The following is a 13,525-nucleotide window of genomic DNA, read 5'->3' as shown; positions in this document are numbered from 1 at the left end:
CCCACCAAGTCGTCTGACATAGGTTTGTTCCCAGACACTACACAGGGACACTGCCTGCTGAGTGGTAGTTCTTTATTTCATTGTCTTGGAGAAAGAAAGGCGGGAGTGGGAATGGGGAACACTGTGCAGGCTTCAGCTTCTGCTGGGGGCAGGATTCAGGCCATCCGGGGCCGCAAGGACTGCCAGGTGCACATCCCTGGCTCCCGGGGCAGGCAGGCAAGGTGGCGGCTCTGGAAGCCCTTGTCAGAGCCTGTGAGGAGCTGGTCCGTCCACAAGCAATGAGTGTCACTCTGCAGTTTGCAGGGGATGGATGAACAGGGAAACACCTGGAGGAGGGGAGGGAAACACATCTCTGAGGGCTTCTCCTCCTGCCCCTACCTCCCCTCCAGAGGAGAACTTTCTGCTCCTCAGCTTTTAACTTGGAGCTGCTGGGGAGACCTGGTGTCACCCCACCTGGGTACAGACTCAAGAACACTCCCTCCCATTGTGGGGAACAGTCATTGGGCTTGAGGAGGTGACAGCAATCCAGGGAAAGGATCAGCTTCCCGGAATGGTGATGGGGGAACAGTCAGGCAGGTCTCCTGGGGACCTGTCCCATTGGATAGGGAACAGCTGGCGGTAGCAGGGAACAACCGGTGGGCAGGAAACTTAAGCATAAGGAGATGTGGGGCTCAGAGATAGTCACTGGGGTCAGAGGACATTCAGGGCCATCAGGGAGCAGTCTTGGAACAGTCAGAGTGGCCGAGCAGTCACAAGGGGGAGTCAGAGGGACAGGAAGCAGCCAGAAAGTCCAGGAAACAGTGAATTCCCAGGTATCAGACACAGGGCAAAGGAACAAGCAGAATGTCCAGGGGAACAGTCTCAGATTTGAGGGAACAGCAAGAGAGATCAGGGACATCCCTAGGGTTTGGGAAGCAGCCATAGGGACAAGGAATAGTCAGAGGGAACCAGAAACAAGCCATGGTTTGGGGAAGAGCCCAAGGACTGCTCCCCAGGTGGCGGGCAATGTCCAGGCACTCACTGTGCATTCCTCACAGCCAGCAGCATAGGTCTTGGTGAAGCCCCGGCGCTGAGCGGAGCTCAGACTGTTCCAAGGAGCCACGAAACTGCAGGTGGTGATGTACAGGTTCCCGTTCGACAGTTGTCCTGCGGGAGGGGGCGGGGGGTTCAACAGGCGGATTCTGATTGGCTGGGCCAGGGACAGAGTGGCGCCAGATTGGTATCCCAGGACCACAGACCCCGCTGGGCAAAGCCCCAGCCTTCTGATAGGCTGAAATTGGGGCGGTCCCCATTTCAACTGGGACCATTCCCACAGAGCCTCCCCTCCCTCCCTTGCAGTTGCCAGGCAGCAGCGGAGGGGTGGCGTGGCACAGGGCGATGGGGTGGGGCCTCACCAGCTATGAGAAACTCCTCACTGCGGTTCTGGGACCTGTGGAAGTATCCGCAGACGCTCTCCATGGCGGCGGTGTAGATGAACCGGATGTCAGAGGCATCCCCCAAAGCACTGAACCCTTTGAACATCTGTCAACGGATGAGGGGAAGGATCTTTTACTGACATATTCCTCCCACTCCACATTCTTCCCTGAAGCCGTATAGCACTCTGATATCACAGCTAATTTCCTCGCCAAACCAGTGGCCAAAGGCTTTTGTTTCGACAGGGAGGAAGATTTTAGGAACTGCTGGGGGAAGGGGCAGGAGGGATACCTTGGTCATCTTGATCTCGTAACGCTGGTAAAAGGTGGTCTGGTTGACTTCTGCAGTCCCCACAAACTTGGCCCTGATGACTGCAGGAGAACAGGGGAAAAAAACGAGTAAAAGGGACTGCATGAGCCAATAAAAACAATCACAATAATAATACTAGCAAAGCACATACTTAAATAGGGATTGCTGAATGCCATACAGCACCCTAGCGATTTATGCATTTGTTAATTGCTTCATCTGTATGTTGGTGCCTACTCTTAGCCAAGCACTGCTTCAAGCCTTTTTCACATATTCATCATGTGTTCGTTCACTCAACAAATATTTTGGAGCGCCTTCTCTGTGCCAGGCACTGTTGTTGGCGTCAGGGACATAACAGTGAACAAAACACAGAAATCCGTTCCTTGTGAAGCTCACATTCTAGCCAGGAGAAGAGAGACTAAACACAAGCAAAATAATTAAGTGTATAGGAAGTTAGACAGTATTAAGTGTGATGGGGAACTTCAGAGCTGGGTGAGCGGGATCAGGAATAGTAGGGGACAGGGGCTCAAGTTTTGAACAGGGTGGTCAGGGAAGGCCACCCTGAGAAGGTGACATTTGGTATACCCGTCCCCCCATGTGGATACCTGGGGGGACGGGTATACCAGGCAGAGGAAGTAGACAGTACAAAGGCCCTGAGGTGGGATTGGGCCTTGAGTAATCAAGAAAGTGTGAGGATGGCAGAGCGGCTAAAGCAGAGTCAGTGTGGGGCTGAGTGGAATTGTTCTAGAGGTAGGCATCATCGTGAACCCCACTGGACTGAGAGGGAAACCAAAGCCCAGAGTGTGTGGGCAGGGCGGATACACTCACCGAGGTCGGAGCTGCAGAAGGCCGTCTGTGGATGGGGTGGGACGCAGGTACAGGCTCGGCTGGGGGCTGTCAGCCACAGCAGCAACAGGATGCCAGAGGCCAGGGGTGCAAAGGGGGCCATGGTGCGTTCTGTGGGGCTGGGGAGGAGGGTTCAGAGAGCCCCCAGCTCAGCCAATCCATGTACCTGGGCAGGCCTCCCACCCCATTCTACCCTGCACACACACTGGGTTGGGGAGTTTGGGGATTTTAAGGGGCTTGGGGATTTGAGAGCCCAGGGGAGTCTAGGGGGGTAGGGAGTCAGGAGAGTTTAGGAGTTGTGGAGTTTGAGGGATTTAGGGGACTAGGTGAGTGGGGGAGTTATGGGGCTGTAGCATTTGGGGAATAAGGGGGCTGGGGAGTTTGAGAATTTAAGAGTGTTGAAGAAGTCGGAAAGTGGGGGGCTGAGGAATTTGGGCTTTGAGGAGCTGGAGGAGTTTTCGGGGAGGCTGGGAGTTTGGGGGTTACGCATATTGAGAGGTGGAAGAGGTGGGGGAGTTGAGGGAAGTTGAGGAATTTGGAGGAGGTTGGGGATTTAAGGAGTTGACGGAGTTTGGGGGCTTAAGGGGGTGGGAGTGCCTGAGGGATTTGGGTTCAGAGGAAGCTTTGAGTTTAGAGATTTGGGAGGCTGGGGATTGGGAGGCTGGGGGAGTTTAGGGAGCATCAGGGGTTTGGGTTGCTGGGGGACAGGGAGGGAATTTAGAGGAGTTGGCAGCTTGGGAGGCATCTGACATTAAGGGCTCATGGCTTTCGGGGAGCTGAGGATGGATGTCAGGGGTTCAAAGGAATTTGGAGTGTCGGGATTGAGGGAAGCAGTTCCAGCCCCCCACCCTCTTCCCCTGGACCAGCCTAGGCTCCGGGTACCCGCTGGCCAGGCTGAGCAGCCGAGTATCATCAGGCAGGAAAGCTCCAGCCCAGTTCCAGGCCCTGCGGGCCGCCCAAGCCCCTGCCTACCTCTGGTGTAGCCTCTCTGGGCGCTGGGTCTTCGGCGATGGCGGCAGGGCCGGAGCAGCGGAGGATAAATATCCAAGCGAGGGGCGGGGTGGCAGCTGGTAGGAAACCACAGGCCTCCAGGCTTCCTGGATGCATTACTCATCCGCCCACCATCCGTGGAGGCCAAGGGGCGGGCCCTGGGCTGCCGAAAAAGAGATGCACCCTCCTCCTCTCCCTCCCCCTGAGCCTCGCCCTGACCATCCCCCTCCCCCATCTCCACGTCAGGCATCAGTCCCTCCAGGCGGTCTCATGGAGGGCTTACAGGCCGGATTCCACCCAGTGCAATTCCCTAAAGTCTCCAAAATCTATCCGATCACCCACATTCCCGAAAATCCCCATGGCTAAAGTCCAAATTAGTTCATTCCTTCAATAAGCATTTCTTGTGCACCTACTGTTGTGGGGGGGGGGCGGTGAGCGGCAGAGAGCAAACAAGTAGAAGCAGTGGAGGGAGATAGGGCAGGTGAATGGAGGAAGGATACAAAGTGGGGAAACTGAGGCACGGAGAGGTTAAGTGATTTATCCAAGGTCACAGTTAATAAGTGGCAGAACTGGGATTGGAACTCAGGAGACCTGGATGGAGCCAGAGCCTGGGTCTTACCCCTTCTCAAAAAAAAAAAAAACGCAGGCAAATAGTCAGCATTTATATAGCACCAACTGTGTACGGGGCAGCACTCGGCATAATTTATCTCACTTAAAGCTTACGATAAGCCGCTGAGATGGTTATCAGTATTATTCCCATTTCCCAGACAAGGCATAGAGGAATTGAAGAACTTTGCCAGGACCACAGGGCATGGCTGGGATTTGAACCTAGGCTAACTGGCACCAGGATCTTAACCCAGGCTGGGCACAGTCCTGGCAAGCGGGGAGGTCGCTGGTGAATGAATGAGCATTGGGGTGGGGGGAATTGAATGGTGGTGAAAGAGGCCAGTGAGTCAGTAGGAAACTGATCCCCTCCCATCCTGCCCTGCCCCTTCCCCACCAACCCTCCCACGCCCCTGGTGGGGGTCAGCATGAGGCAATCTCTGTCCACCAACTTCCAGATGCTGCCTGAATCTTCCCTGGGGTCCTGGGAAAGGGCTCTGAGAGCCGATTAACATCCTTGGTTAGGTCAAGGAGGACCAGCCAATAATAATAATGATGATGGTAGTGATGATAGGAGCCACTTATGGAGCACTTACTGTGTACTGTGCCCTGAAGCCTTTGTGTAGTTCTCTCATCCAATCCCCATTACCCCCTTGCTAATTAAGCTTGATTAACTCAGAGTGGTTAGCACAACCATCACCACCAACACTACCACCACAACAGAAACTACCGCCAGCACTATGAAGTGCTTACTATTACTATGTATCAAACACGGCTCTAAAATCTTTGGAAGTACTTTATCTATCAGTCAATCCCGATTACCTCCTTGTTAATTAATATTGGCTAACCTAGGGATATTAAACCAATAATAATAATAGTGCCCAACACCTTTTGAGGATGGAGGCTTCCTGTGTGCCAGATACTGTGCTAAGCATTTTGCCTGAAATAACTAATGTGTTCCTCACAACATCTGTGAGTTAGAGACTGTTCATGTGCTCATTATACCAATGAGGAAAATGAGATACACAAAGGGGTCAAGTGATCTGCCCAGGAAGGAGAGTGAAGAAGTGACTCTGTTGCGGGGGCAGGGCGGGCAGGACCAGGTAAGGGGGAAGAGAAGTAAACCAGGAATCTGGAGAAGCTGATGGTGAAAGTGGGGAATGAGAGTGAATGAGACGGGGGCTAAGTCAGTGGTGGGTGCGAAGGGAGAAGTTAGGGCAGGGGAAGTCCTGCTGCAGCATCATGACTTTGAAACCTGAGTCAGCACAGAGTTTTGTCCACTGTCTACATGTGAGGGGTTGTGTGGACCCGGGTTATTGTGCAGGTTTTGAAACGGGTGGCGTTTCATGGGTGGGTGCCCGGCTGTATGGCCTCCTGGCGAGCTGGATGGGTGTGGGGGGCGTGGGGTCCAGCTGGGTGTGCACAGCAGACACCTGGCAGTCCCCACACACACCAAGTGCTTGGGCCTGATTGTACCCTTTATACAGATCAGGAAACTGAGGCCCAGAGAGGGTTAAGTGACCTGCCTGGGGTTGAACATGGCCTTAGGAAGAGGAGAGGCCAAGATTCAAACCTTGGGTTGGCCAGGGGATCCCAGTGTTCAGAGCTCCCTGCATGCACACATGTGTGGGCACACGCATACACATATACACAGTGTTGTGTTCAGGCTTAGGTCCAGAGAAAACAAGGAAGGTTTATGAAAAGAGCCTAACAACCTCGGGGCAGGGGGCGGTGTGCGTGTGTGCTTGCACACAGTTTCCTGCTGTGTCTCTGCCTCTGAGGGTTGCGGGTGTGCCTTTAGGTGATGTGTGCCCCTCTGTGTTGTGTGTGTGTGTGTGTGTGTGTGTGTGTACTTGAGTGTACCTGAGCCCGGTATGGTTTTTTGTTAGTGTTTTTTTTTAAATTGTATTATTTATTTATTATTTTTGGCTGCATTGGGTCTTCGCTGCTGTGCGCGGGCTTTCTCTAGTTGCGGCGAGCGGGGGCTACTCTTCGTTGCAGTGCATGGGGCTTCTCATTGTGGTAGCGTCTCGTTGCGGAGCATGGGCTCTAGGCGCACGGGCTTCAGTAGTTGTGGCACGCAGGCTCAGTAGTTGTGGCACGTGGGCTCAGTAGTTGTGGCGCATGGGGCTTAGTTGCTCCATGGCCTGTGGGATCTTCCTGGAACAGGGCTCGAACCCGTGTCCTCTGCATTGGCAGGCGGATGACTAACCACTGTGGCACCAGGGAAGTCCCGAGCCCAGTATGTTTTGTGCTGCTTCTGGAGTTGTGCCTGCCCCTGTAAAACAGGTCTGGGTTGCGAATGGAATTGAGGACGTGCTGTCACCTCTGTGAGCTGCGTGTGTGCCTGTGTTACGTCACCTGCCATTTCAGCCTGGTTTCCTTGGAATGCTAATCAGAGCATCCCAGTAACAACTCAGTGCCTCTCAGCGCCCCATACTGACGCCAGTCATTTGGGAAATGAGGAAGGTGGCGGGGGGGCGTGCAGAGGGAGGGTGAGGCCTGAAGGCCAATTGGTCACCCTGACCCTGCGGGCTTCCTGTGCCTGTCGGGAACTGGGAACCACCACCGCCCCCAGCAGCCCCTCCGGGAATGCCATCCTCTACCCTGTCACCCCTGTCCGCACAGAGGAGGGAGGGTGAAGCCCTGCATGTTCACCCGTGTATGGTGGCGCTGGGCCAACTAGGTCCCCTCTACTCCACCCAGGGTTGGGGGACACTTGAGGTATCCCCACGCCTGAATGTGTCTGTGCATGTACACACCCCAGGGTGTTGTCCATGTACTTAGGAGGCTGTGGGTGTCTCTGGTCGTGTGCATGCCTCTCCATCTGTATATATAGCAAGGCACGTTTTTTGTGTGCGCGTCCCTGCATACACTTTGCGTGTGCCCAGGAGTATGAGTCTCTGTGTTGTGGGTCTCGGTGGTTCTGTGAATACCTAGAAGTGTGAATACCTGGAAGTGTGTATACCTGTCTATGTGGTGTGGGTCCTTCTGTTTGTTGTGCGTATGCCTAGGAGCATTGCATGTGTATCTGTCAGTGTTGAGTATGTGCCCAGTTCTGTTTTGTGTGCCTGTCAGAGTTGTGTGTGCCTCTGCATTCTGTGGCTGTGCCTCTGAGGGTTGTTCATCTCTGTGTTGCATGGATAACCTTCGTGTTGCGTGTCCCTGTTACATGGATTTGGGTGAGAGGAGGAGGGTTGTGTGTATGTCTCTGCCCCAAAGTGTTGATTGCGTGTCTACGAGTGTTGAGTGTGTGCTGCTGGGCTGGCTGGCTGGCTGTGAGGGTCTCCGTGCAGCCACACAGTAAGGCATGCTCCGGAACCAGTGTTGGTGGTGGATCTTTCCACTGCGTGGGTCTCAGCATGTGTGGGAAGCTCTGGGTTTGGCTGTGTAGGTCTGAGTTCTGAGGGTTTGTGTGTCTCTGGGTTGCGTATGTGTGTGGAGGAGACACACACAAGGCCTGGCTGAGGGGTCCAGTTGCTACATGCTCGCCACTACACCCCCACGCATGCACATGCACACACTCACTTCTCTATCATCCATTCACTGTAAAAACAAACTTTCCCTTTTCCGGAAAATCCCCCACCCCTATCCCATGCCTCTGCCCAGGAAAGCAGAGGCGGGAAGTCTGGGACTTGGGGGTGGTGGAGGGAGGGACAGGCAGGCAGGGCTCTGGGTTCAATTCTGGACTCCGAGGTACTGTGTGACCCCAAGCTGGTGGCTGGCTGTCTCTGACCTACCTCTTCTGGGAAAATCGCTCTCAGTGTGGCTCCCGCTGGATGGGCTCCCCTCAGCACCACCCCCAGCCATGGCTGTCAGCCCTCCTGCCCTGACCATGCTCTCCCTTTCCACCCTACCAGCTCAGCAGCACAACGTACCCTGTGGTTGTGAAGATGGGGCATGCACACTCTGGGATGGGTAAGGTAAGTCCCCGGGTGGGCTTTGTACGTGCGTGCTTGTAAAAGATGCATGTTCCTGGCATCATGCGGATATAAGTACAGGCATACCTCGTTATATTGCACTTCGCTTTATTGCGCTTCACAGATACTACATTTTTTTTACAAATTGAAGGTTCGTGACAACCCTGCGTGGTCAGATGATGGTTAGCATCTTTTAGCAATAAAGTATTTTTTAATTAAGGTATGTACATTGTTTTTCTTAGACACTTAGATGTATTGCACACTTAACAGATTACAGTATAAGCATAACTTTTATATGCACTGGGAAACCAAAAAAATTGTGTGCAAAAATTGTGTGACTTGCCTTATTGTGACCTTCGCTTTATTGCGGTGGTCCGGAACTGAACCCACAGTATCTCCGAGAAGGTATGCCTGTTGGAAGTATATTGTGTATTCAGTGCACACAATAATTCTGTATAATTGTGTGTCCTTTATCTATTTGTATTTTTCCTCATATTCTTACATTTTGGTGGCCCAATTTTCTATCATGCGTTCAGCCAGTTTTGTGTGTCCTGTTATTTTGTTAGTGTATCCAGCACTGTGTCTGTATATAGGCAGGCCTCTGTGTTGAACACACACTACATCATCTTTTACATTTGAGGGTCTTGGGGTCCTGTATGCTGTCCATCCGATTTTGTCTGTGTGTCCATAAAAAGCAGACTTGTAATTTGTATGTTTGAGTGTGTCCATGCTTCTGTATGTTTATATATTGTGTGTACAATTGATTTTGTCTGGGTGCCCACATGCATGTACTGTATATACACACAATTTTCCCACAGCTTTATTGAGATATAATTCACATACCATACAACTTAACCATTTAAAGTAAACAAGTCTAAAGATCGGGTTTTGTGTGTTCACAGAGTTGTAGACACCCAATTTAGTGTCTGTGTGTACATGTAAAAACCAGGAGACCCAGAATTAATGCATGCTTGAGTGCCTTGGGGTGTCCGCCGAATTTCTGTGCACTCACCTCACCTGTGTCATTTGCCCTAAGGCACCCCGACTGCCGCCCCCTCCTGACCGGGCCCTGCTCCCCACCCCACTCCCACAGGTCAAGGTGGACAACCAGCACGACTTCCAGGACATCGCAAGTGTCGTGGCACTGACCAAGACATATGCCACTGCCGAGCCCTTCATTGATGCCAAATACGACGTGCGCGTCCAGAAGATCGGGCAGAACTACAAGGCCTACATGTGAGGAAGGAGACCAAGGCCTGGGTAGGGGTCCCCTGCCCTGCCTCGTGCAGCCCAGGCCCCCCAAGCCTCTCTCCTGTCTCTTCTTACTCTCCAGGAGGACGTCAGTGTCAGGAAACTGGAAGACCAACACCGGCTCTGCGATGCTCGAGCAGATCGCCATGTCTGACAGGTGGGCGGCCTGAACTCGGGGGTGGGAGGTAGAAGTGTGGCCGCCCAGACCAGGCACTGACGGGCTGCCTTGCCTTGTGTCTTGGCAGGTACAAGCTGTGGGTGGACACGTGCTCAGAGATCTTCGGGGGACTGGACATCTGCGCGGTGGAAGCGCTGCATGGCAAGGACGGAAGGGATCACATCATTGAGGTAGGAGCACCCCAGAATTTGGTGGGGGCACAGACGGGGGAGCAGGTGCAGGGCAGTGACACTGTGAAGCACGCCAGGGCCTAGAGAGCCCTCAGTGAATGGCAAGATGTAGAACTGTAAAGTGCCTTGTGAACCGGGACATCCCTGGCAAATGGCAAAATACTGAATTCTAAACGGCTCTGTGAACTTGGACATGTTTAGTGAAGAGCAAAACACTTGTGAAGCTATAACGTCCTCTGTGAACTGAGACATTCTGGTGAATGACCAAGCACTTAGTAACCTTTAGTGTTCTGTGAATTTGTACTGGACCAATAGCAAAGTACTTTGTAAGCTATAAAGAACTTTATAGAGAGTGGTGGCTGATACTAAAGCATTCTGTAAACTGTAAAGTACCTTAGGAAGGTACTGCTTGGTGAACAGCAAAGTGCTTTATAAAATTATTTTAAAGAGGAGCTCTGTAAACCGGGAAATCCTCGTTATTGAAGCAAAGCACTTTCAAAATTCTAAAGCTCTTTATAAGCAGCAGTGTCCCCGGTAAACAGTAAAGCAATTTGCAAACTGTAAAATACCTTGAAACTTCTGAGTGCATGGTAAACGGTAGCGCTTTATACATGGTAAAGCATCTTGTAAACAGTGGTGCCCTTTGCAAAGCACTTTCCAAAGTCTAAACACACCATATATGTAACGGTCCTTTGTAAAGGGCAAGGAGCTTTGTAAACTGTAAAGTACCATGTAAACCACAGAGTTCTTTGTAAAACACAGAGCACCTAGTAAACTATAAAGCAGGGATTGGCAAACGTTTTCTGTCGAGGCCAGATGGTGTGTATTTTAGGCTTTGTGGGCCATACAGTCTCTACCGCAGCTCCTCAATCTGCAAGAGCAGCCACAGACAATATGGCAAGAAAGTAAGGAAAAGAAAAAAAAAAAAAGAAAAAAAAAGAAAGTAAGGGTGGCTGTGTTCCCATGGAACTTGCTTTGTGGACAATGAAATTTAAATTTCATATAATTTTCACGTCATGAAATCTTTTGGGTTTTTTTTTCAATCATTAAAATATGTAAAACCCATCCTTAGCTCCGGGGCCTGGGGTTGCACAGAAACAGGTGCTGGGCCGGATTTGGCCGGTAGGCCCTCGTTAGCTCACCCTTGCTAGTATGTCCTAAGCTGTAAGGTATCTTGTAAAAGACAAGCCTTCCCCACACTGCGTAATTGGTGCTTCCCATACTGAAGTTGGTTTCCTGGGCAGCCGCCAGTCATGCCTTTTCCCAAGTTACAGCACTTCGTCATCGTCACCCTCCCATGCACTTCCTGCTTCTCTCCTCACTGGATCCCTTCTCCTCCCCCAGGTGGTGGGCTCCTCCATGCCGCTCATCGGTGACCACCAGGATGAAGACAAGCAACTCATCGTAGAGCTTGTGGTCAACAAGATGGCCCAGGCCCTGCCCCGGCAGCGGCAGCGGGATGCATCTCCCGGCAGGGGCTCCCACAGCCAGGTCAGGCCCCTGGCTCTGGCCCTTGGAGGCTAGTGGTGGGCAGGCCAGCCCTTGGTCATACTGTGTCACAGAGCTGATAATCAGCAGGCTAAGGGCATCGCCATGACACACCCGTGTTGCAGCAGTTACCGACTATTTTAAAAAATGATAAATAGCTGCTACCCTGACTTCCCTGAGTGCCTCCTGACCCCTCCCCTGGGAATGAGTCCCGCACCCCACAACCTGCCATCCTCTCAGCTCAGCCACAAATTCGGCAACACCCAGCACACAGGGAACCCATGTCATTCTGATTGGCTGATGCTCCACCGGCTGGTAACTATTTTTAACCTCTCCTGCTCCACTCCTCTGCCGCAGACTCCATCCCCAGGGGCCCTGCCCTTGGGCCGCCAGACCTCCCAGCAGCCCGCGGGGCCCCCAGCTCAGCAACGACCCCCGCCACAGGGTAAGTGAGGGGCCAGCTTCCTGGGCCCGGACCCTGCCGGCAGCCCCCCACCTCTCACTTGCTCGCTCTCACGTGTGCACTTTCTCTCTGTCCCTCAGGCGGCCCTCCACAGCCGGGCCCAGGCCCCCAACGCCAGGGACCCCCGTTGCAGCAGCGCCCGACCCCGCAGGGTCAGCAGCACCTTTCGGGCCTTGGACCCCCAGCTGGCAGCCCCCTGCCCCAGCGCCTACCGAGTCCCACATCAGCGCCCCAGCAGCCTGCGTCCCAGGCCACACCGCTGCCCCAGGGTCAAGGCCGCCAATCCCGGCCAGTGGCGGGAGGCCCCGGGGCACCTCCAGCAGCCCGCCCGCCTGCCTCGCCCTCTCCCCAGCGCCAGGCAGGCCCCCCACAGGCTACTCGTCAGACATCGGCTGCTGGTCAGGCTCCGCCAAAGGCCTCAGGGGCTCCACCGGGTGGTCAGCAGCGCCAGGGCCCACCCCAGAAACCCCCAGGCCCTGCCGGCCCCACACGCCAGGCCAGCCAGGCGGGTCCCATGCCCCGCACTGGGCCACCCACCACGCAGCAGCCGCGACCCAGTGGCTCGGGCCCCGCTGGACGTCCCACCAAGCCACAGCTGGCCCAGAAACCCAGCCAGGACGTGCCACCACCTGCCACCGCCGCTGCCGGGGGACCCCCACACCCCCAGCTCAAGTAAGGGGACCCCACAGCAGCCCTCGCCTTGCTGCTCACAGAATGCGCTCCTGCACCTGGAGGGCAGCCCCAGCTCCCAGGTTCCTCAGACCCAGGTCCTGTACAGGGCTCCTGAGAGCTCTCTCTCCAGTTCCAGTCTGGGCCAGACCCCTCCCATTTCACAGAGGCTCCTGCCCTCCATCCTAGAGAAACCCCCTTTGAAGTGCAGAATCCTCCCAGTAGGCCCTGGGAAAGCCCCCCAGCCCAGCTCCTCTCGGCCCACCCCAGGCGCCTTGCTGACCCTCCTCCAGTACTTCCCTGCCAAACCCATCCTCCTCGTGCCCCACCTGACTCCCCCCAGCCGAACCCGCAAACTCCTCCTGGCCCAATCCACAGTCCTCCTATGTTACTTCACTCTTCCCAGTCGTCCTCATGCTTTTCCTACAGTCTAGGCTCCCTTCTAGCCCATCTCAGTCTCCTCCCAAATCACACCATCCTCTCTGCCTCTTCTGGTCCATTCCAGACCTCCTCTCTTAGCTCAGAAGTCCTCCCTGCCCCACCCAACTGCTCCCCCTTAGATTTGCCCCTTCCAGCCTGTCCTTGGTCCAAGAACCACCACCCCTTTTCTGGACTCCTCACCCTTAGACTGGAAACCTCCCTGCCCATCGTCACCTTTATATCACACTCCTCCCAATCTAGCCTAGAATTATAAGAGAAGATTCAGCCCAGAACTCTTCCCATCAATCCCAGGCTTCTTCACCTTGGATCCAAGTCCTCCCAGCCTGGCCCAGGGCTCCTCCATCCGTCCTGAGAATCCCTCAGGGTCCAGGCCCGTGCTGGGGGGTGGGAGGGTCACAGGCACAGCCCCAGGACCAGAGGGGCAGGGCTGGGGCCGGGCCTGGGGTAACGTTGTGTTTCTCTCCCCCTCCTCCCTTCCTCTCCCCCCTTCCTCCCACGCCTCCACCTTGTTTCTCTCTAGCAAATCCCAGTCTCTGACCAATGCCTTCAACCTTCCAGAGCCAGCCCCGCCCAGGCCCAGCCTTAGCCAGGATGAGGTGAAAGCTGAGACCATCCGCAGCCTGAGGAAGTCTTTCGCCAGCCTCTTCTCCGACTGACACCCCACCCTGAGAGCCCCCAAATCCCTGGGCGACCCCTGTCTGGGCCCTGAATCTATTTCTCACTTTTGGAATCTCATCCCTTGAGAAGCCCTCTCCTGGATCGCCAAGATCCCTCTTCTCACTCCTCA

General features: G+C 54.2%; 2 protein-coding genes across 3 annotated transcripts in view; one reads left to right on the top strand and one right to left on the bottom strand.

Moving 5' to 3' along the window:
• SYN1 (synapsin I) overlaps window positions 1–13,394 on the top strand; it is a gene marked incomplete at both ends in the record, with an annotated part of 42,713 nt that extends 29,319 nt beyond the window's left edge. Inside the window, 8 exons of one of the 2 annotated variants that reach the window (XM_079727707.1) lie at window positions 8,019–8,081; window positions 9,172–9,314; window positions 9,412–9,486; window positions 9,575–9,677; window positions 11,022–11,168; window positions 11,523–11,610; window positions 11,709–12,300; window positions 13,259–13,394. In XM_079727707.1, coding sequence (XP_079583833.1) covers window positions 8,019–8,081; window positions 9,172–9,314; window positions 9,412–9,486; window positions 9,575–9,677; window positions 11,022–11,168; window positions 11,523–11,610; window positions 11,709–12,300; window positions 13,259–13,394 — 1,347 coding nt within the window. The remainder of the gene's footprint in view (window positions 1–8,018; window positions 8,082–9,171; window positions 9,315–9,411; window positions 9,487–9,574; window positions 9,678–11,021; window positions 11,169–11,522; window positions 11,611–11,708; window positions 12,301–13,258) is intronic. The other variant, XM_079727708.1, reaches the window with a different exon arrangement.
• TIMP1 (TIMP metallopeptidase inhibitor 1) lies at window positions 59–3,679 on the bottom strand (the record flags this gene model as incomplete). The annotated part of the gene is given in 7 exon segments (XM_079727742.1): window positions 59–326; window positions 1,022–1,146; window positions 1,395–1,521; window positions 1,705–1,784; window positions 2,548–2,684; window positions 3,538–3,637; window positions 3,640–3,679. Coding segments are annotated over 7 exon segments (780 nt in total). The 3' UTR covers window positions 59–155.
• Window positions 13,395–13,525: the final 131 nt, after the last annotated feature.

Source organism: Hyperoodon ampullatus, assembly GCF_949752795.1.
Source record: "Hyperoodon ampullatus genome assembly, chromosome: X".
Lineage (NCBI taxonomy): Eukaryota > Metazoa > Chordata > Mammalia > Artiodactyla > Ziphiidae > Hyperoodon > Hyperoodon ampullatus.
Note: the sequence above shows the minus strand (reverse complement) of the source record. Positions and strands in the feature narration are given on the sequence as shown.